Source organism: Dendropsophus ebraccatus, chromosome 10 (assembly GCF_027789765.1).
Source record: "Dendropsophus ebraccatus isolate aDenEbr1 chromosome 10, aDenEbr1.pat, whole genome shotgun sequence".
NCBI classification, from domain to species: domain Eukaryota; kingdom Metazoa; phylum Chordata; class Amphibia; order Anura; family Hylidae; genus Dendropsophus; species Dendropsophus ebraccatus.
Window position 1 is genome coordinate 8786685 of NC_091463.1, and position 22330 is coordinate 8809014.

General features: G+C 43.3%; 1 protein-coding gene across 8 annotated transcripts in view; it reads left to right on the plus strand.

Annotated features, from left to right (window-relative positions):
* Positions 1 to 21838, plus strand: part of PNPLA7 (patatin like phospholipase domain containing 7) — a 125941-nt gene extending 104103 nt beyond the window's left edge. For all 8 annotated transcript variants that reach the window (XM_069942788.1, XM_069942786.1, XM_069942785.1 and 5 more), the window contains 10 exons: positions 3101 to 3257; positions 5837 to 5953; positions 6039 to 6108; positions 9154 to 9270; positions 10880 to 11028; positions 11900 to 12052; positions 13199 to 13309; positions 16394 to 16478; positions 17887 to 17996; positions 19180 to 21838. In XM_069942788.1, the coding sequence (XP_069798889.1) occupies positions 3101 to 3257; positions 5837 to 5953; positions 6039 to 6108; positions 9154 to 9270; positions 10880 to 11028; positions 11900 to 12052; positions 13199 to 13309; positions 16394 to 16478; positions 17887 to 17996; positions 19180 to 19257 (1147 nt within the window). In that variant the 3' untranslated portion in view covers positions 19258 to 21838. The remainder of the gene's footprint in view (positions 1 to 3100; positions 3258 to 5836; positions 5954 to 6038; positions 6109 to 9153; positions 9271 to 10879; positions 11029 to 11899; positions 12053 to 13198; positions 13310 to 16393; positions 16479 to 17886; positions 17997 to 19179) is intronic.
* The last annotated feature ends 492 nt before the right edge of the window (positions 21839 to 22330 follow it).

Here is a 22330-nt window from a genome sequence, read left to right on the forward strand (position 1 = left end):
AGTTACTATACATTATACACCACATGCAGCTATACTGTACAGTAACTTATATATCACATATCCATCTGCTGTGTTATCAGGGTTATACAGTTACTATACATTATATACCACATGCTGCTATACTGTACAGTAACTTATATATCACATATCCAGCTGCTGTGTTATCAGGGTTATACAGTTACTATACATTATATACCACATGCTGCTATACTGTACAGTAACTTTATATATCACATATCCAGCTGCTGCTGTATTATCAGGGTTATACAGTTACTATACATTATACACCACATGCTGCTATACTGTACAGTAACTTATATATCACATATCCAGCTGCTGTGTTATCAGGGTTATACAGTTACTATACATTATATTCCACATGCTGCTATACTGTACAGTAACTTATAGATCACATATCCAGCTGCTGTGTTATCATGGTTATACAGTTACTATACATTATATTCCACATGCTGCTATACTGTACAGTAACTTATATATCACATATCCAGCTGCTGTGTTATCAGGGTTATACAGTTACTATACATTATATTCCACATGCTGCTATACTGTACAGTAACTTATATATCACATATCCAGCTGCTGTGTTATCAGGGTTATACAGTTACTATACATTATACACCACATGCTGATTGCTATACTGTACAGTAACTTATATATCACATATCCAGCTGCTATGTTATCAGGGTTATACAGTTACTATACATTATACACCACATGCTGCTATACTGTACAGTAACTTATATATCAAATATCCAGCTGCAGTGTTATCAGGGTTATACAGTTACTGTACAGTATAGCAATCAGCATGTGGTGTATAATGTATAGTAACTGTATAACCCTGATAACACAGCAGCTGGATATGTGATATATAAGTTACTGTACAGTATAGCAGCATGTGGTATATAATGTATAGTAACTGTATAACCCTGATAACACAGCAGCAGCTGGATATGTGATATATAAGTTACTGTACAGTATAGCAATCAGCATGTAGTGTATAATGTATAGTAACTTATATATCACATATCCAGCTGCTGTGTTATCAGGGTTATACAGTTACTATACATTATATACCACATGCTGATTGCTATACTGTACAGTAACTTATATATCACATATCCAGCTGCTGTGTTATCAGGGTTATACAGTTACTATACATTATACACCACATGCTGCTATACTGTACAGTAACTTATATATCAAATATCCAGCTGCTGTGTTATCAGGGTTATACAGTTACTATACATTATACACCACATGCTGCTATACTGTACAGTAACTTATATATCACATATCCAGCTGCTGTGTTATCAGGGTTATACAGTTACTATACATTATATACCACATGCTGATTGCTATACTGTACAGTAACTTAGATATCACATATCCAGCTGCTGTGTTATCAGGGTTATACAGTTACTATACATTATATTCCACATGCTGCTATACTGTACAGTAACTTATATATCACATATCCAGCTGCTGTGTTATCAGGGTTATGCAGTTACTATACATTATATACCACATGCTGCTATACTGTACAGAAACTTATATATCACATATCCAGCTGCTATGTTATCAGGGTTATACAGTTACTATACATTATATACCACATGCTGCTATACTGTACAGAAACTTATATATCACATATCCAGCTGCTATGTTATCAGGGTTATACAGTTACTATACATTATATACCACATGCTGCTATACTGTACAATAACTTATAATATCACATATCCAGCTGCTGTGTTATCAGGGTTATACAGTTAGTATACATTATACACCACATGCTGCTATACTGTACAGTAACTTATATATCACATATCCAGCTGCTGTGTTATCAGGGTTATACAGTTACTATACATTATACACCACATGCTGATTGCTATACTGTACAGTAACTTATATATCACATATCCAGCTGCTGTGTTATCAGGGTTATACAGTTACTATACATTATACACCACATGATGATTGCTATACTGTACAGTAACTTAAAATATCACATATTTAGTTTCTTTATGTTTGTTTCATTTGTTTTACATGATGTTTAGAATTAAAAAAAAAATCATTATTTTGGGGTGTGTAACCAATTGTCTGCATTTCTATGATTTCTTATGGGAAAATTTGCTTTGGTATAAGAGTGGATTTGGATCACAAGCGTCGTCCCACAACGAATTATGCTCATAATCCAAGGCACCACTGTATTTCTAATCTCCAAGATGGGATAATTTGACCAGACCTCGGTAAATTGCCCCTTTGGGTCACTGTGGTTTTTGGAAGATAAATAAGATTCGTGATTCCTGTAGACGGTGCAGGATTAGCGAGGGGCACGGCGTTCTGTCTTGTACAGATGGCGAATCAAGGCAGAAAATAAAAGACAAACTTTGTGTAGAGAAGCAGAATTTAGTGTCTCGCCAGAGGATAGTATCTGCAAGATCTCTTCAAGGTCGGTAGAATTGAGATGTATGTAAATCAGCCACACATCAGGCTGACGGCACGTAATCTGCGCCTCTCTGGTGGAGAGCCAAAAATACCGATTACAATTAAGTAATGATAACCAAGTGGCATAATGATATCAGCGTGAGACGAGAGGAGGGCTTTGCTCCACGCCCGCCCGGGGCTTTAACACTTTACTCATTGCAGACGCTCACATGCTTCAAGTGGATCTTCTTTCTGTCCCTCAGGACCGTGAATACTTTCTTCTAGCTCTTTCATAGGCACCGCATCTAGTAACAGGGTTATAGAGGAATAGGAGTGACTGGTAATGTCTGCTACCTCCTGGGCCCAGTCACACAGGGGAGATAGGAAACACAGCACATAGTGATGGAATAGAATGATACAAGACCAGATCTGATGTATACCAAATACATGTAGTCATCATAGGAGCTGTAGCCTTTTATTTTTCTTGCGAGAATTGCTATTATAATAAAGTGCACAATGTGAACGTCTCCTAGATAGTTATTGTGATAAAGTATCCAGGTCATGGTGCATTCATTCTCCTCCATTTAGATGCCCCTTGCACCATATATACTTGCTGGATGTTTCGCTGACCCACCTTTTATTTCTCCCTCAGGGGCTGCTCACAAGTAGGAATCATCAAAGCCCTTATTGATGCCGGGATTCCCATCGACGTGATTGGAGGGACGTCCATTGGGTCGTTTATGGGAGCACTCTATGCAGAGGAGCGCAGCTTCAACCGCATGAAGATCAGAGCTCGGGAGTGGTGCATGGTGGGTCGCTCCTCTAGGGGGCATTTATTATTAAGATTTATACTATTCAATTAAGTGCAAGGACAAAACAAAGCACCGCCAGTCCTGCAATCACTTACACAATAATCTGCCATGGACAACAATATCTTTGGACAACGTGCAGGTCCACAATATAGAATATGTAGCAGAATCCCTTCCCTGCTGTCCTCTTATGGGAAATATTATATGGTGGAATAGGAGAGACTCCAGGCATTCTGTGTGTATGTAGCTGACTGTCACCTCTCCTAGCAGAATGGAAGACAAAGCCAACAGGTTATGGATCAGTTTATTGGAACTAAAAGTGGCACAACTAGTTCCACATAAGCCGTATATAATCCTATAATCCTGTGTGTTCTACTTCCAGACTTATTTGCTCTGATAAGCTGCAAATTTATGATAAATGGTTCATGACGTCTTCTTATGGAAGCTGTGGTACCCCCAGTGTCTGCTGTTAGCGGTAACAGAGTGTGATAGCACAGTAGAAGGTCTGGCAGCCACTCATCTCCCCTACCAAAGCAGACACAACTACATTATACAGCAGTGTTCCTCAGTCTGGTGCTCTCAGGGCATGATGGGAGTCGTAGTCTTACAACAGCGGGAGATCCATAGATTAGGGAGCACTGCTGTACAGTATAATGTATATTGGTTTATCTAGAAGAATATCCTGCCGCACCGCAGCAGGGTTCATAGGCTTCTGTATAGTCACTGATGTGCTTCCCATGCTGCAGCCATCACTTGCAGTAATTCCCCATAAGGAAGGATTTCTCGCTGAAGCCGCCGAGTAACGCTTGTCCTGTTTCTACCTGCGCAGCATAACTAATGGTGACATTACTTTCCCCGGAGCTCACAGGCAGCTATATAATAGAAAGTCATATTGTGTGTGGCGGACTGTCTTTGGATGCTCAGTGACCTGGCACTAAGTGGGTCACCGAGAACTAATTGATGTAACTGCATGCCAGGACAGGATCTCCATACCCACCTCACACCCCGGCAGATTGGGCGCACTGCACAATGCATCCCCGCTAATGTAATTTTAATGGAAGTCAGGCAGTGTGAAATGTAATACAGGATGTGAATCCACAATCCAGAGGCCGCTCCATTTTGGTTCATACAAATGTAACAGAGATGACGGCTAACTTTATGCATAATTTCTATTTCCTAAAGCTTTCAGAGAATTCTGTACAATCTCCTGCAGTCGCACCTAAAGCGCTATATACATTAGATAGGTGTCAGCTAAACGCACTCATTCTGCTGGGACTGGGCACTAGCTGCTGGGTACTAGGAGTCTGGAGGGGGACTAAGGAGTCATGTAAACCATACGCACACTTGGCTGAGCGTCCATGTGTACAGAGGATTGAGAGAGCGACTGAATGAGTGTTTGGCTAACAGTTATTTAGCGTGTATGTTTAGCTTAAAGGGGTTATGCAGGCTTAAAAAAAACATGTCCGTTTTCTTCCAAAAACAGCATCTCTCCTGTCCTCAGGTGTGGGGGGTTTGCATCTCGGTTCCATTGAATGAATGAAGCTGAATGGTAATACCACACACAACCTGAGGATAGGGGTGGTGATATTTTTTAAGAAAGTAGCCATGTTTTTCCTTATTCTCGATAATCCCTTTAAGAGCACAGAAAACAACTCTATTTCAACAAATGCAAATTCAACTTTTCACAACAGTATATGAGGCCAGGCGAAGATATGTTTGAAGACCTTTTTAGTATTTTGCTCAATTTTTAGTCACTTAAACGTTGTTTCTGCCTTCAAGAGCTTCCTTTGTGTTATCCATGATTTGGGAGAAACCAAAGTGCCCCTTTCACATCTGTGTTAGGTATCATTGCCGCCCATCGGTCCCCATCTCCGTACCTGTCGCCTCCGCTGCACTTCACCGATGATCACCGATGATCACCGATGTCCTTTTCATGTCTTTTGGACTCTTGATTAGAGAGAGACCCTCCAGATTGCAGGTCACCTCCCCCGTTGTCACACAATGACTCACAAAGCAATGAACGTCTCCAGGGATGACGGCTGGAGTGTCTGCCCACGTGGGCGAGGAGGGTTTGCAGGAAAACAACCTCCCCATCATCTGTGATGCAGCTGTCAGTGTAGATGTACCATACTGGGGGTAGTCAGTAGTCATGCAGATCTCTGGCTCCCAGTTACTATCCTCCATCACCATCTAGTTGTGTTATATCCCTTTCTGGACACAATGGGATTAGCTGTAGATTAGTGTTCCCTAACATACAGCTTACCGGCAGAACTAAAACACTCATTGTTCCCGACAGTCGGCATGATGGGGATTGTAGTTTTGCATCAGCTGGGGAGAACTGCTGTAGGTGACCATAAAAGTGTAGACTATATATGCATAGATGGGATACTATGGCTCCAACCAGATAAAGGAACAGGAGTATATACCGGTTGTGTTCAATACCAATCACTGTAATGGGGCATCGGCTATTGAGTCACTGGTGACGGCCGGAAGTTTAGACAGAATCAATGGCATTTCCATTAACAGAAGGATTATAACCCTACATATAGCCACAACATCTGCTTTTATCTTCCTCCAAGGACATGACCTCTGTCTTCAAGAAGGTCCTAGACCTGACCTACCCCATCACCTCCATGTTCTCCGGGGCGGCCTTCAATAACAGCATCAGCTGCATCTTCAAGGACAAGCAGATAGAGGTGAGCACTGTGACAGGGCAGGGAGGCCGCCTTCCTCATGACTAGCAGTCCCTCATACACTCCTGTCATTTTTCTTTTATTTTAGGATCTCTGGATTCCATATTTCAACATCACGACTGACATCACCGCTTCTGCCATGAGGGTGCACACAGACGGTATGTATCCCGAGCAGTCTGTCTAGGAAGATTTGTGTCCTGATTGGTCCCCTGATCGGCTGCCATCAGTGGGTGAATCCACTAGAGTCTGCATGAAAGAATTACATGAAGCGGATTTTCCTTCAATCACAGCGTCAGCCATGTTGCTCACTGAAATCAATAGGTCATCCATGTAATGCACTGTTGAGGCAACTCCTGTAGATTGTCATTGACACACAACCATTATCATTAGATACAATGACAGCTAATCAGTGTGTGTGTGTGTGTGTGTATATATATATATATATACACACACACCTATACCTGATCCTATAGCGTTGTGTACTGGTATACACCACTATGAGCCTTTATTTCACTGATTTGATAATCCCGTAGCCTCTGTTGCCCCTTTTGAACATGGCGTTTAATTCTGCAGTTACCAAGTAAAGCCGAAGAGGATGCGGCTACAAGCAGGTAGATTAGAGAGAGGAACTCATGTAACATCATGGCTGTAACGTCTGCCCTCATACTTAGGAGCGCTATTATCTCCGTCCTCATTATTCTGTTCACACCTTCAAAGCTCCCTCAGATTTTCTGGCAGGTGACTCACGGAGACTCCTCTCTATCCATCATTAATTCTCAGCTCTGCCGCTCAACACCCACACAGTACAGTCCTGTGGACCATCTGCAGGCTTCCTGACATTGCCTCTTATATGGGATGTGATGATGAGAGCTCTGCCCTTCCAGGAATCGCCTATGATGGTCGATCATTCCTTATTTACTGATGGCAGAATATATAGATGGTCGGAACGGCATCAAATGAAGGAACAATGCGGAATTACACTGAGCGATTAGCGAAGAAAAGCGGAATTACAGCAAACGAATACCAATGATTTTGGTGCACCAAACAAACAATGAATGATTCCTCTTTGGCCGCTTGATCGTTGCTGCATTTACACCAAAGATTATTGATTAAATACAAACAATGTAACGATAATCATCCAGTGTAATAGGGCCCTAAGAAATAAGGAAAGTACAAAGCCAATAAATAGTCAGAATTGGTGCATGGTGTTTTTTGGCTCAAGAATTATGCAGCCAAATGTTAGAGGAGAGTTAATAGAGAATTATGAAATGCAATGTCCATGGGGCATTTTAGGATTTTGCCTTTTTCAGGGCACTTTGGGGTTTTGTTTTGTTTTTTTGCTTTTTGGAAATTTTGCAGCAGACTGAATTATTTGCATTTTTTTTTAAGGGTGCGTTCACACGTACAGGATCTGCAGCAGATTTGATGGCACAGGTTTGAATCTGCAGCAGATTTGAGTTACTTTGCATTGAATCTGCAACTTTAAATCTGTGCCATCATATCTGCTGCAGATCCTGTACGTGTGAACGCACTCTAAAGAAGACTTCTATATGGGGGAAAGCACCTGGGGAGAGATTTATCAAACCGGTGTAAAGGAGAATTGGCTCAGTTGCCCCTAGCAACCAATCAGATTCCACCTTTCATTCCTCACAGATTCTTTTAAAAATGAAAGGTGGAAGCTGATTGGTTGCTAGGGGCAACTGAGCCAATTCTCCTTTACACCGGTTTGATAAATCTCCCCCGTGTCTTTATGCATATTGGCATTTCTTCTGGTGTTTTTTTTCCCCCCCAGTTCTTCAATAAAAATCCTGGACTCACGTGCTGATAAAACACCTATACTAATGTTCACTAAAATGAGAAAACGCCAGAACGCATCCTCCCAGGAACAGCACCCCTCTTGTCCTCAGTTTGGGTTTTGTAGCTTAGTTCTATTGAAGTGACTGGAGCTGAACTGTAATACCACAAGGACAGGGGTGGTGCTGTTTTTGCAAAAAAAAAGTAGCTGTGTCTCTTCTACCATTGTGTTCCTGTGAATACATGAGAACAAGCCATGTGGAGCTGCTCTTCATTGCAACTAATGGAAGTTAAAAGGAATCTGACCCGACCCAAAGTGCTGACAGTGGGATCCAGGTGACAGTGTCCTGGTAGACATAATACCTATTTGTATTTTCTTACAGTAGAGAAGAGTCATAGAGGAGTTGTGGCTCAGCATCCTCCTGCTTCCTCCTTCCTCTTCTCTTTGAATAATCCAGCCCAGCCTCCATTCCTACATCCTCATCATGCGCCATAGCTGGGAAGAGCGGTGCATGCGTGTTGAGTTTCCCCTCTTCGTTGCATATGTTGCTCTTCCCGGCAATGAGTTCAGGATGCAGGACGTGCTTGGCTATTGACATCAGCAGCGTAAGTGCAAATGTTTAATATGATGCGCTCGCAGGAGGCCGGGCTGGACGGATTATTTATAGAGAAATGGGAGGAGGAAGCATTGGTGAGGGGTGCCAGAGAGCACCCAAAACGCTAAGCCAAAACTTCTCTGTGACTCTTCTATACTATAAGAAAGTAAAGATTTTGCTAAATCTCCTTCACAGACATCTCTACAAAAGGTGCCATGCCAGCTAGGGCACTGTTATCTGTATCCCACGGTCAGTACCTGGGGTCGGTCCCTTAAAGGGGAACTATCAGCAAGTTAGACAAATCTAACCTGCTAATGTGTCCCTATTGCACAGGAAACCCAGAGGAGAAAGGTATGTGTCTTACCCTCCCTCCTCAGCGCCGTTCCGATGCAGTTACTCATGTACTTCATGGTCCAGTGAGAATGTTAGGAGCACTGCCGCCCCCATAGCACCGATCTGGCCCACCCCCGACTGGCCCGCTCCATTCATTATCTGAACGACCGCTGCGTGTATGTAATTCTGCCAGCCGCTTAACCCCTATATCCCGTCAGATATAGAGAGGGGGAACAACAGAAGGGGGAACAAGTTTAGGGAATGTTATAAGCGTCAGAGCCTAAAGAGACGCCAGCGTTCATTAGTGGATAATGACAGAGAATGGACCAGATCTCTGCACGGTGCAAACACTCCAGATCTCCATTAAGATGGAGTCGTCTAACCCTGGTGCAGCGCCAAACTGGAGAGCGAATTAATAGGCTGATAATGGCTTCTTCTCCAGACAACCCGCATCTTCTTATTGTTAACTTGTCTTTGCAGGCTGCCTGTGGCGATATGTCCGTGCCAGCATGTCTCTCTCAGGGTACATGCCCCCTCTCTGTGACCCCAAGGATGGACATTTGTTAATGGATGGAGGTTACATCAACAATCTCCCAGGTACGCAGCATTTACGTAAGGACAGACACAACTTTTATACATAACCTGTAATCTGCAGCGCTATACAAGGAGCGGACGGTATCCATTATACAGGCGTATGCAAACATTACTATAAAAATACATTATAGAAGTCATGGTGGTTGTCAGCCTTGGACTTGCTGTTTGCCCATTAAAGAGGGATTTTTGTAATAATCTGGTGTCAAAAAGTTATATAGATTTGTAATTTACTTCTGTTTAAAAATTACCAGCCTTCCAGTACTTATCAGCTGCTGTATGTCCTGCAGGAAGTGGTGTATTCTTTTCAGATTTGCTACTGCTCTGGACAGTTTCTGATATGGATTACACCTACATAAGAACATCATAATACTTAAATCGTCCAAATTGAGATTTTGCCTTAAACATATAACCTACAAATAAAAACCTCAAAAAAATTTCTGAACCAAAATTGTTTACTGAATGATTCCAATCCCCCCCATAAAAAAACATATACACTATAGACAAATTAAAACACCATAGGAGGAGATTAGGAACATCAAATTCACAAATGAGGTAGAACTAAATGATGTGAGGATAACAATTAGTACATGATCATACAAAAAATAAATCAATACACTACAATGTACAATATACTAGCAGCAGGCCATATATCAAAGGAGCAGCATAACCAGGATTGTATGTAGCTATAGTGCACAATGCTACCGCTGACTTACTGGAAGTGAGCAAAATATATAATAATTAATAATAATAATTATAATATAGTTGTAAACAAGTAGATCAAAACCACATTTGGCTATCAATCCAAACCCCTAAATGTCCATGTAAGACTCAAAAAGACTGTCAGTGCATATTGCCCCTGGATACTTAACAGGTAAACCCAAAGTATATGTGCAGCTAGACCAACCCCACAGGATCACAAGTCTTACCTCTCATCTACCAAAACTGACCCAGTAGCCATGCGTCCTGGCTCCCCCAGCGTTTGTGAATTTGATGTTCCTAATCTCCTCCTGTGGTGTTTTTCATTTGTCTATAGTGTATATGTTTTTTTGTCTAAATAAAACCTATGAATTATTCAATAAACAATTTTGGTTTGGACAATTTTTTGAGGTTTTGTATGTAGGTTAGATGTTCCTGATATGGACAGAGGTGGCAGCAGAGAGCACTGTGTCAGACTGCAGAGAATACACCACTTCCTGCAGGACATACAGCAGCTGATAAGTACTGGAAGACTGGAGATTTTTTAAATAGTTAAAAAGTTAATTACAAATCAATATTACTTTCTGACACCAGAATAAAATTCTCTGGAGTACCCCTTTAAGACTGGAGCTACAGGAAGACATTTGGTGGCATGTAAGTGAACTTACCGTATAATAATCCGACCTCTGCTTCCCACAGAAAAAGCCCCAAGAGGACAGTATTGCATTATGGGTAATACCGTGACCAACTGCAACTAATTGTCCCATGACAAAGTATTATCTGGGCCATACGATTCCCAGCCCAGCAGCAATGCATTGCAGATAGGAGTGATGTAGCTTATTTCCTCCATATGTAAAGCTTCATACTGTCTTCACTCAATGAAAGGATTAACTAATCTCTTCCTTTTGTCTGACAGCCGATGTTGCACGCTCTCTAGGCGCTAAAGTGGTCATAGCCATCGATGTGGGCAGCAGGGACGAGACCGATCTAACAAACTATGGCGATTCCCTTTCCGGCTGGTGGTTACTGTGGAAGAGGTGGAATCCGCTTGCTGAGAGAGTGAAGGTGAGACTTCCCAGGTACTAGAAGGTACCAAGCGTCCATCTCCTGCGGGGCACCCGCAGCAAACTGTGACCGTCACATCAAGTGATGCAGAAACCTCAGAGCAGCCGAGCGTTCAAGTGGAGTAAACAGGAATAGATTCTGCATCGGACTCTAACCAGTGTAAATGAAATTACTGCCCATTAACCACTTGTGCGCCACATAAAGTGAAGGCAATTCCCAGGCAGTTCAGTGTATGTTCAGCTTTCAAGACAAATCTGTATTACTGTTTCAGTGCATTGAAAGGTTGAGAAACTGTAAAATATAGTGGTATTTACAGCTCTCCTCAGTGAGTATACAGCACCTGTGCAGACCAATGCATCTCCCGGGCTGCAGATGTATCCTGCCTGCCAGAGTTTATTATTACAAATAGAGATGAGCAAAGCAAATCTGACGAATTCCGATTCGCAGCGAATTGGGCGTTTAATTTGCCTTATTGTGATCCACCAGATTCGCTAAACATGGCGGCGGCAATAGCGACCGCACATGTTGGCTTATACTTACGCAGTTGCGTACATCACAGGATAAACATTTGCATGTTCGAAAATGATTGATCAAACCATTCCAGTCAGTGAACAAAATGTTCGTATTGGCGAACAAGAACAATTAGCTGCATTTTCATACAAATATACGAACATGTTCGCTCGCCGCTATTTTTAATTAAATTCATTTTTATGCAATTTGCCAATATTTGCGAAACAAATTTCCGATTGATTCGCTCATCTCTAATTACAAACATCTCAGTTCTGTTACTAGCTGGTACTTGTAGTCCCATTGCTGCTTGTTTGAACAATTTTATTGGCTTTTTATCCCCTAACAATATTTGTCCCCTTAGGTGCTGAACATGGCAGAGATCCAGACGCGCCTGGCGTACGTGTGCTGTGTGCGTCAGCTGGAGATGGTGATGAATAATGAGTATTGCGAGTACATCCGACCTCCGATCGACAGATATGGGACACTAGAATTTGGAAAGTTTGACGAGATCTGTGTACGTAACCCCCTCTATTGTATGACCCTGGGGTTTTATTGTGGGCTGGGCAATCTATCATAAGACAAGACACTAGCAATGGTCAATCCGCTCTAGTAATGTATTTACATCAAACCTGAGTTATAAGGACAAATGATGCATCGCTCTGCAGAACTTTGCCACAGACCAGGCTCAGGATCCATCTCCTGCGAGCACTCAGTAACCCCTCCGGTATAGCATTGGGGTTGTATAGTGGTGCAGGAGCCTGGGGTTAGTGTTCTGTCTCTGCATTGTGTCCTGCTAAGAATGATTCCCATGGCTCCGGATTAGCATAGAGTACAGCACGTCCTTGCTGAGCGACCCCCTTATCTCCCACAGCTCCGGTAGCATTCCCAGCCCTTCATAACTCATAGGTGACAGGAGAAAGTCTCCATTAATTACAGTGCTGAGGCTTTCTGCCGTCTCTCTATGAATCAGACACCGTCTCTGCTCAAGGGATTGAGAGAATATTACCATGAAATTACTACACAGTGTGGGGTATGTGTGTAGTATCGCTGTGTAATTCTTCTGTACAGCTCCTATAGGGTGTCTGATCATAATCTGTGTTGATGTTCTTACAATGTGACACTATTGTCGCTGCAAAACAAGTGGGGTGCCTGGTAACAATGGGAAGAATGGAGGATCCCCCCCCCCCCCCAAACCACACTGTATGGCGGCCTGCTGCCAGACCCTTGTGACACTTCATATTGGGCAGATTCATATAGGTGTGGTTCACATTTATTACTAGGAGAGTGGGTAAATGTGTGATCACTGTGATCATGGGAATAGAGGTGACAGGTCCCCCATTTATATAGAGAGGCAGTGAAGCTTGCACAGTATCTCTCCATTCACCATCTATGGGACTGACTGACCCATAGACAGTGAGCGATATTGCTAATGATATTCAAGAGGATGATTTTTGGGGATCCCAGCTGTCATAACCCCTATACATCACACCGTATTATTACCACATTATTCTGGGGTTATATATGAACTAAATGTCTGTGTCCATGTGCATGCATTGATATTCAGCAGAATTGTGACTGATGAAGCTATAAGTAGTTCCTGACTGCTCCATTCTGGTGCAGCACTCACCCCCTTTGGACATTAACCCTTGTGTGTACGCAGGATGTTGGATACCAGCATGGAAACACTGTATTCAATGTGTGGGGCCGCAGCGGTGTCATTGAGAAGATGTTAAAGGATCGTCAGGACACTTGTAAATCCAAAACCTCAGATGTAAGTTCTCCTGTTATCACGTCTGTCTATTGTTACTGATCCTGCCGGATGCTGAGACATCAGCCTGTTCTGGAAGCCACAGAATTCTCATTAAAAGGATTAATTTAAAGGATATTTAAAGGATTTCTCCTTGTGGTGCTCCCTGTCCATCCATGTCATTGTGCATACTGTCCCCATTAGAGATGAATGAACATTCAGTAAGTTTGACTGAACCGGATCACTCGGCTGCTGAATCCTACTGCCTGAAAGATACGGATACAGCCCTAGGTCTCCTTGGACTGCATCCATCTTATTCAGGCTGTGGGATTCCCTAGCAGAGTGATCGGGTTCAGACAAAGTTTCATTCCTAGCTGTACTCCCCCATGCTGCCACATTGATGCCTGTACCCCCAAAATGGTGGCATGTACAGAGCAAACGTCTGCTGAGAGCCACACTGAGCAGTAGGAGCTGTAGTGACCTCTACATGGCGGATTTAGGACACAGCACGGCACTGCCACACAGGGAGAGTTATTGGAATAGCTAGATAGGATCATGAGACCCCTGGCTGGGGCCACAGGCGTCATCCCTCCCATGGGAGGGTCTTCGGGATATGAGAGGTAGATGGGCTCTTCTTGTCATTGTGAGCGATGAGAGGTTAATGAACCTATGAGATTGTCTTGTACTGTGTAAATGGTGAAGCATATTAGATAGAACGTAACCCTGTGTAACCGGGAATGGATGTATCCTTCTCATGTCCTTCATTATGTTCTTCATTCATAAATAATAGAAGGTTGGGGGGCAGTGAACTTCAGTCAGAAACGGCAATTCTAATCTCTGTTCACCATAGGAGCAGTATTATAGTAGTTATATTCATGTATATAGGGGGCAGTATTATAGTAGTTATATTCCTGTATATAGGAGCAGTATTATAGTAGTTATATCCCTGTATATAGGGGGCAGTATTATAGTAGTTATATTCCTGTATATAGAAGCAGTATTATAGTAGTATATATTCCTGTATATAGGAGGCAGTATTATAGTAGTTATATTCCTGTATATAGGAGCAGTATTATAGTAGTTATATCCCTGTATATAGGGGCAGTATTATAGTAGTTATATTCCTGTATATAGGAGCAGTATTATAGTAGTTATATCCCTGTATATAGGAGCAGTATTATAGTAGTTATATTCCTGTATATAGGAGCAGTATTATAGTAGTTATATTCCTGTATATAGGAGCAGTATTATAGTAGTTATATCCCTGTATATAGGAGCAGTATTATAGTAGTTATATTCCTGTATATAGGAGCAGTATTATAGTAGTTATATTCTTGTATATAGGGGGCAGTATTATAGTAGTTATATTCTTGTATATAGGAGCAGTATTATAGTAGTTATATCTCTGTATATAGGAGCAGTATTATAGTAGTTATATTCCTGTATATAGGAGCAGTATTATAGTAGTTATATCCCTGTATATAGAGGGCAGTATTATAGTAGTTATATTCCTGTATATAGGAGCAGTATTATAGTAGTTATATTCCTGTATATAGGGGGCAGTATTATATTGGTTGTATTCTTGTATATAGGGGCAGTATTATAGTATTTATTGCAAATACAGGGCAATATTATAGCAATACCTGATGTGTCGGTAAGCTGGGATATTGTGATTTTTCGCTTAGTGAGGTCGGCTAGAAACTGTTATCAGAAATAAGGAAACTTTAATTACAGAGTTTGGAGCAGATCAATATTCCATCCACAGGAGAGCAGGATGTGGTTGTATTTTCACCCCATTGACCGGATTTCATTAAACCGATGACATTTCTCAGCTTTTCGCACTTGAATATTTTGCAAGGTAAAAGGAAAGTTAGAGCTTTTCCAGCTTGTCTCATCGATGTCGTAGCTGTGAACTGCAGGGGAGCGACTGGTACAAAGAAACCTCAGCGTAAAGCCAAAATGTCATGGCTGCAGCCACCCGCTGTCTCTCCACCGATCCCTCAGCCGTACACAGATCGTCTAGTGCAGGGCTGAGCGAGGATTTACAGCGTTCTGTGTGAACCACAATCAGCATTTTTCACAGGGGCCAAATCCTTATTGCACATGTCTTTAAAATAGGCCTAGAGGACGCAGTGGCCGTGATCTCACAGCAGGCCGTGCACTGAGGGGTCAGAAGTTCTCGGCCTTTAACATTGTCCATTACTTCTATTCTCACTGCCGAACAGACCCCCCACGCCAGGGATGTGTGACAAGTTCTATTACTCTGCTTTTAAGCTGATATTTAAAGGGGATGTGCCCCCCTCCCCCCTAAAATACCCCCCCCCCCCCTTCCTAATATCTCATTGGCTCTTGTGTGGTGGCTCTTGCTGCAGACTGTAACTATAACGTATAATCTTATACAGAAGTGTCTGCAGCTCTCAGTCTCATTCACTTCAATAGTTACCAGGTCCCAGAATCCATCCAGGCTTGTTTATTCCTCCATTCTATGTGAAGGCCATCTATGTAGTCAGGATGGATGCTGAAACTAATACCTAACTACAAAGACTTGTTGTAATACCACTATAACATGGCAGTGAGGGGCTGGCGACACATCTCTAATATCCTCAAGTGTTCAGGAGTGAATTACCTGGCCGCCATCGCATGCTGCATGTCCAACTATGAGCAGACTGCGTCTAGTAACCAGGGAGACAATGAAAGTCACATCCACCATTGTGACCAAGAATTAATTTGCTAAAAGTATGATATTACATAGGAAACAGACACATAACCTAGCCCAGGTGAAAGGAACCTGCAGTCCTCCAGCTGTTTCAAAACTACAATTCCTATCATGCCTGGAGCTAAAGCTTTGGCTGTTCAGCAATGATGGGAATTGTAGTTTTGCAACAGCTGGAGGGCTGAAGGTTCCCCATCCCTGATCTAGAAGTATAAAGAACTGAAAACAGAGTCCCATCACCCAATGTTATGTAAGGAGCATAGACTGTGACTACAAGAAAGTAAAAAAAAAACCTAATAACACTTGATTTGTCATGTTCTATCATGTGGTGATATCACCCATCGCTGCTCGCTTTACGGCTCACGCTGACACCTGTTCTCTCTTCCTCTCCACAGCTGAACACTTGCCCTAATGCCTCATTCACAGATCTGGCGGAAATAGTGTCCAGGATTGAACCTGTCAAGACAGCTGTCGTGGATGGTAAGAGAAAGACATCAAGTATTATTATAAATATTGGGGAAGAGGAGGGCAGAGGGTATAGAACGGCGCATGATATGGGCAGGGGCTTCATTGTATGTGGTATCAAGCCTAATATAGTGTGAATTATGTCCCTGACCTGGACGCCACATGAAGCATTCTCCGCTCTGTAAGCTGCAGGTTATAGAGCAGGAGGAGCTGTGCAGGTTGTGGTGGATTCAGTATAACTTGTGGTTTATTTCATCCCTGTGCTTCGGTATGAGTTGTCAATCACCAGGTAGCCCCCACCCTCAGACCGAGACTCATAAAACCCAGAGCGAGCAGGAATATAGATCATTACATTACACTGAAGCTATGCTATCTGCCATTGATCTGCTCTGTGTAACAACCTGCCAGCAGATAGGAGCCTGTGCAATGTGATGGGCTCCATGACCTAAACCAGTGGCCCTCCAGCTGTTGGCTGTGAGAACATTCTAAAGAGCGGTAGGTTAAAGATCTAGGCCTTCAGTGCACAGACCTAGACCCTGAATCGGAAAACGTCCTACCGTAAGACCGTTACATCTGCCGGCTGCTCACACAGGGCAGTCACAACACAAAGATCTAGGGCTTAAATTTAACAGGCTGTCACAGTAAGCGACTAGTCCAGTGTATTGTGTCCTTAACAATAGAGCTGCTGCTCCTTGAAAAAAAATCCTTGAAAATTTGAAGCTTATTTACCATATTGTTCAGCCTCAATCCACTGTGTGAACATGGAGTGAAGCCGTATGAGTAGGGTATCGGCTGTATTCTCTATATAAGATATCTATTACCTGACCTGCTATAAGTCCCCAGGGGGAATGTTCATATGTTTTTATATAACCTGAGAGGTGAGATTGCAGCTTTACATCGGGGGCTGTGGGGTGGGGGCTTAGTGGTAACATTATTGCCCACACACACCAGTGACTGTATTACACAGCGCCGTCTTCTATGCTTCTGTTCCGGCTGCAGAGATAAAGTGAATGTTATATAGAAGGTGAGATTCGGTCAGACCCCAGTCTCCTGCCGCTGCTTCCCATCAATATGGCTCAATTCCTGTAAATCTCTGCACAGTTCTCACCAGTGACGGCTCCGCTCTCAGTTTTCAGCCTTTCCATCCTGCAGCAGTTCTTATTGAGTCATGCTGAGGGTCCCGAGGGTCCCAGTCACTGTCTCGCCCCTTGTATGACCTTATTAACCTCATACATCAGCAGACAGAGGAAACCATTCATTTATTCTGTTCTGCACAAGACGCTGGCCGTGGATCAGCTCTGATCTCCATCGCTTATAGCTCTTTACATTATTAGGTAGCGGGTGGTAATGTGCTGTAATAGTTATGGCCGGGGGGGCAGCGCTCTGATCTCCCAGCATTCTATAATAAACATTTGTCTTGCAGATGAATCTGATTATCAAACGGAATATGAAGAGGAAGATATCTCAGACTCCAAGAGAGAAGATTATCTCAATTTCCTGAGCGCCCAAAACAATGAGGAGGTTTCTGATAGTGTAAGTAGAAGACTGATTCCCCTTCCCTGAGGGAAGCGAAGCTGCAGCATTACTAACCGATTGTAGGCTGTTCCCGCCATGTTTACCATCAGTGATAAATATATCTAGGTTGGGACCCTCACTAAATAATGAATACAGTCGTCCATGGGTCCCCTGTGTGTGTGTAAGCAGCAGGACCGTGTGTGACTCCCAATAAATTTACTGTCTATAGAACCGATAGCGAAGTACAGGGCTCACTCATTCCCATAGACAGTAAATGGAGGAGCCGCACCACTGCTCCATTCAAACAGTAGATGCCAGGACCACCGCTCGTGTGAGCACTATGACCCTGTGATCATACATATATCCGCTGACAGTCACATTAAGGGGCCTACTAGACGAAGTGATCACCAACCTGTCGGCTCAGTGCTCGCTTCCTGGTTCCCCTCTGTCTGAGCTATTATACACACACACAGAAATTGAGTGGGGAGCTGCTTGGGGGCTGCCCGGATATATTTAGAAGGCCCAGAGGAGAGAGCACTGGTCTGCTGCCGCCGCCGCTCCTCTTGCTCTGAGCTACAGACCATCGCTATCGGAATAATAGAACATGCTGAAAGACAACTATCAGCCGCCATTGTGCATATCTGCTGATCGTTGCCTTTCAGCATTAGCTATTACACAAAACGATAATTGTTTAGTGCTAAAGGACCCTAAGGAACTCCTTTTATTTTCCTTCTTGCATGGCAGACAGGTTCCATTGTCATCAGATTTGGGGCACTTGCATATAACAGCGCCTATAGAAAATTGGCTGAATCCACCTTGGGTGTGGATTGTGTATGTGGCCTCCTGACTCCCCCGACAGATGATGTCAGGGAGCAAAGGGATCAGGCACAGTGGATTTTTTTTGTTCTGGTGGTGCCATACCCCTCTTTTTATACAGAACACAGCTGTTATGTGTATGGTGGGGTCAGGAGAGCTGTAGGCCTGTAGACACTAGTATTTGGCTGGTGAGCCTTTCTGTGGGATAAGTTTTTTTTTTTTTTTACTCATCTGCAGAAGTTCTGCTTCTGTTTTTGGTAAGAAATCTGTGAACCTGACAAAATCTCTTAATGCAGGGTCCCAAATAATGACTCCTGCCAGTAGGTGTGACAGGGAGACGTCCAAACTGAACAGAAGTAACCTGACCCTGTTCTCATCTATACAGGATGAGGAGGCGGACATGGAAGTACGACAGCGCCCAGTCAGACGGCACATGGCAGACAAGACATCAGAAAACAGTTGAACAATTAAAGTTGGATGGATGATCCATCTCCGCCCTCTGCCCTCGGGGTTCCTCTGCTTTGTACGGTTCTAGCTGTAGTCATTCCTGTGGACCCCATATTCCTCCCTAGCATGTGGGGACTGGTGGAGCTGGTAACAGATGCAATACCTTTCCTAGCAATTGATGATCACATGATCACATGATCTACTCACCTGCTAGACAGAATATTTCAAGCCTTAAGGAGTCCATACATCTCATGTTTTGTATCCGACAGTGGGGGGGGGCAGCACCTTAACTCTCCAGGGACAATACAAGGTGCGAGCAGTCGCCATATACAACACTGTGGATACCATACATCTAGGATAATACTGGTATTGGTTCATTACTGGAGAACCCTGAACAAAGGGCCGTAACATAGAGCCTGCCCAGGCCAGGGGAGCAGATACACCAGCTTTGTGGTTTATGTGGCAGGACGGCCCAGGGACACCACCAGGTCGGCAGGGTCTTCCTGCATCAGCCTTGCTATATCCATTATTATATCCGAAAACTCCTTCAGTAAAAGGGACTGAATAAGAAAAGCAGATTATTACTTTAGATTATAGTTTGTGTGGGGAGGGGATGATATATATATGCAGGTTGTGCAGAGCTGATGTAGTTTTGTTATTTATCCATAGCCCCTGTGTCTAAGTGCCTAGATTGCCAGCTCCAGGGGTTGTGATTTTTATAGGTTGGTTATAATGTGCACACCCTGGGCCTTAATAGATCAGATGGTTGCGTTATGCTGCTGAGCTCCGCTGTCCGCATTACAACGTGTCTGCACCTGAAGACAGCCAGAAAGTCTTGATGCCAAACGGTTGGACAGCGAGGAGAAGAACGCTGCACATCTGAGAGCTGCTGACAGGTTCCTGTAGTTATCGAGTTAACATCTCTGTACAGCAGCGGTCTTCAACCTGTGTCTCTCCAGCTGCTGTGAAACTACAACTCCCATCATGCCCTGACAACCACAGACTGAGGGGAGTTGTAGTTTTGCAGCAGCTGTGGAGGCCCAGGCTGCGGACGCTGCTGTAGAGGAGACATAAGAGCTGCGGCTCGGCCTCATACATTCGCTGATTTGCACATGTTAAAGATAGACTAATATTTATTGCAGATGTAAGTACATACGTGCCTGCCCCTCACACTGGGCCCATATCAGACTCTCTTAAAGGGGTTCTCTGGATCCTTCCAAGTCAGAAGACACGTACTAATGTACGGTCCGTTCACCCTTTCTGTGTGTGACCTCTGCTGCCACGTGTTGTCCATTATTCTTCATCTAAAGTGTCCACTCACCTCCACTACCAGTCTTCTTGTATTGTTACTAAAATGAATCAACTGTGCAATTAATCTAATAAAAAGATATAGGAGCTACAGTTGTTTTACAAATCACTAGATCTCCTTGGTAACAGACTACAGGCAATCCCTGTGTAGTCTGATCCTGCAGCCATTTATTTACTGCTTCTTACTCACCTTCCAGTGTATTGGTAGAACAGAGGTCAGATCGATGACAGCTCCATCAGACTACACAGGGTTCACATGTAGTCTGTTACCTTGGCGACACATAGAAGTCTGTGGATACACCTGCCATGTGTATTAGGAGACCCATACATCCAAAGCACGTTTTTTTTCCCCATTGTCCACCTGTGAATGCTGCTTCATACGTCACTGCTGCTAACTCTTAGGTTCGCCAAGTGAGCAATTCCTCTTCACCGCCCTTCACTTCCTGCTCCAGCACTGAGGCTGATATAAACAGTAGCACACAATAGAGGATATGTAATAAATTAGGCCCCAGTCAGCGCACACCTCTTAGTAAACCTGGCCGGCCCTGCTCCCAGCAGGTATAGATTTGTATCCCGATAAATGAGGTGCGGGAGGGGTCAGATCAGTGCCTTCTCCCCGGTGTGCGCCAGGGGCCTAATAATGATAAATGTCCCCCTATGTGTGGTAGTCAGAGGCCCAGCTTCTAATGGTTTAAAGAAAAAAAAAACAAACAAACAAAAAAAAAAACAGAGAACCCCTTTAAGCAAAGAGAGAAAAGAAATTACTCTGGATACTAATCTTTTACCTGCATTTGATAGATAGGGAACCTTTGGCAAAACTACAATTCCCATCATGCCTGGACAGCCAAAGCTTTGAGAACTGTAGTTTTGCAACAGCTGGAGGGCCGAGGGTTCCCCACCCTTGTGGTGGGGAGTCTAGTGATCAATAGAACAAGGCTTCAGCAATCGTAGTCCAGCAACAACTTAGCCCAATGGCCGCTGCGGTTTATGAACACATCTCACCTCCAGCCCTTGCTGAGCCTGTATTACAGCGCCGTCACACCTTCTGCTGTTTGCTCATACATACATTATATATATATATATATATATATATATATATATATTTTTTTTTTTTTTTTTTTATTTTTTTTCCCCGATTGCCAAATTCTGAGACTTAACCACTTCTAGCCAAAGATGAACCGCAGTCTCCAGGTTGTGGGGGGGGGGAGCTCGTCCAGCCGATATACAACAGCAAAGGAAGAAAATGTAGGTAATAAGTTTTATAAAATTAAAGGTCTTCGAAGATTGATCGGGGGTTTTGTTCTGTGTGATTATTCCATCTCATAGATCTCACGCAGGGGCATAGGAAACCCCACAGATCTGAAATAGAGCCACTTTGTACTGTCCAAGTAGATGTGTGACCCCCAGAGAACCAAGGACCCTAATGATAATCTAATAGTCATAGTAGAAAATACTAAACTACAACCTGTTCAGCTGCTGCAAAACTACAACTCCCAGCATGCCCTAACAGCCTTCGGCTGTCAGGGCATGCTGGGAGTTTAAGTTCTATGGCAGCGCTCTTCAGCTGCTGCAAAACTACGTTACGAGTAACTTTCTTGCATTAAGCAGCGGCTGAGATTGGTCTCATTGTGCGGGTGAGTTTCTCATCTTTCTCATTTGCCGGCAGCACCTCATTCCAAAAATAAACCAGAAATGGATTGTGCGACAATCAGAGCGGCGGATTTATTTGCATACATCCCATATCTGAGATTACACCACAATCACCATCTAATTGCCAATAT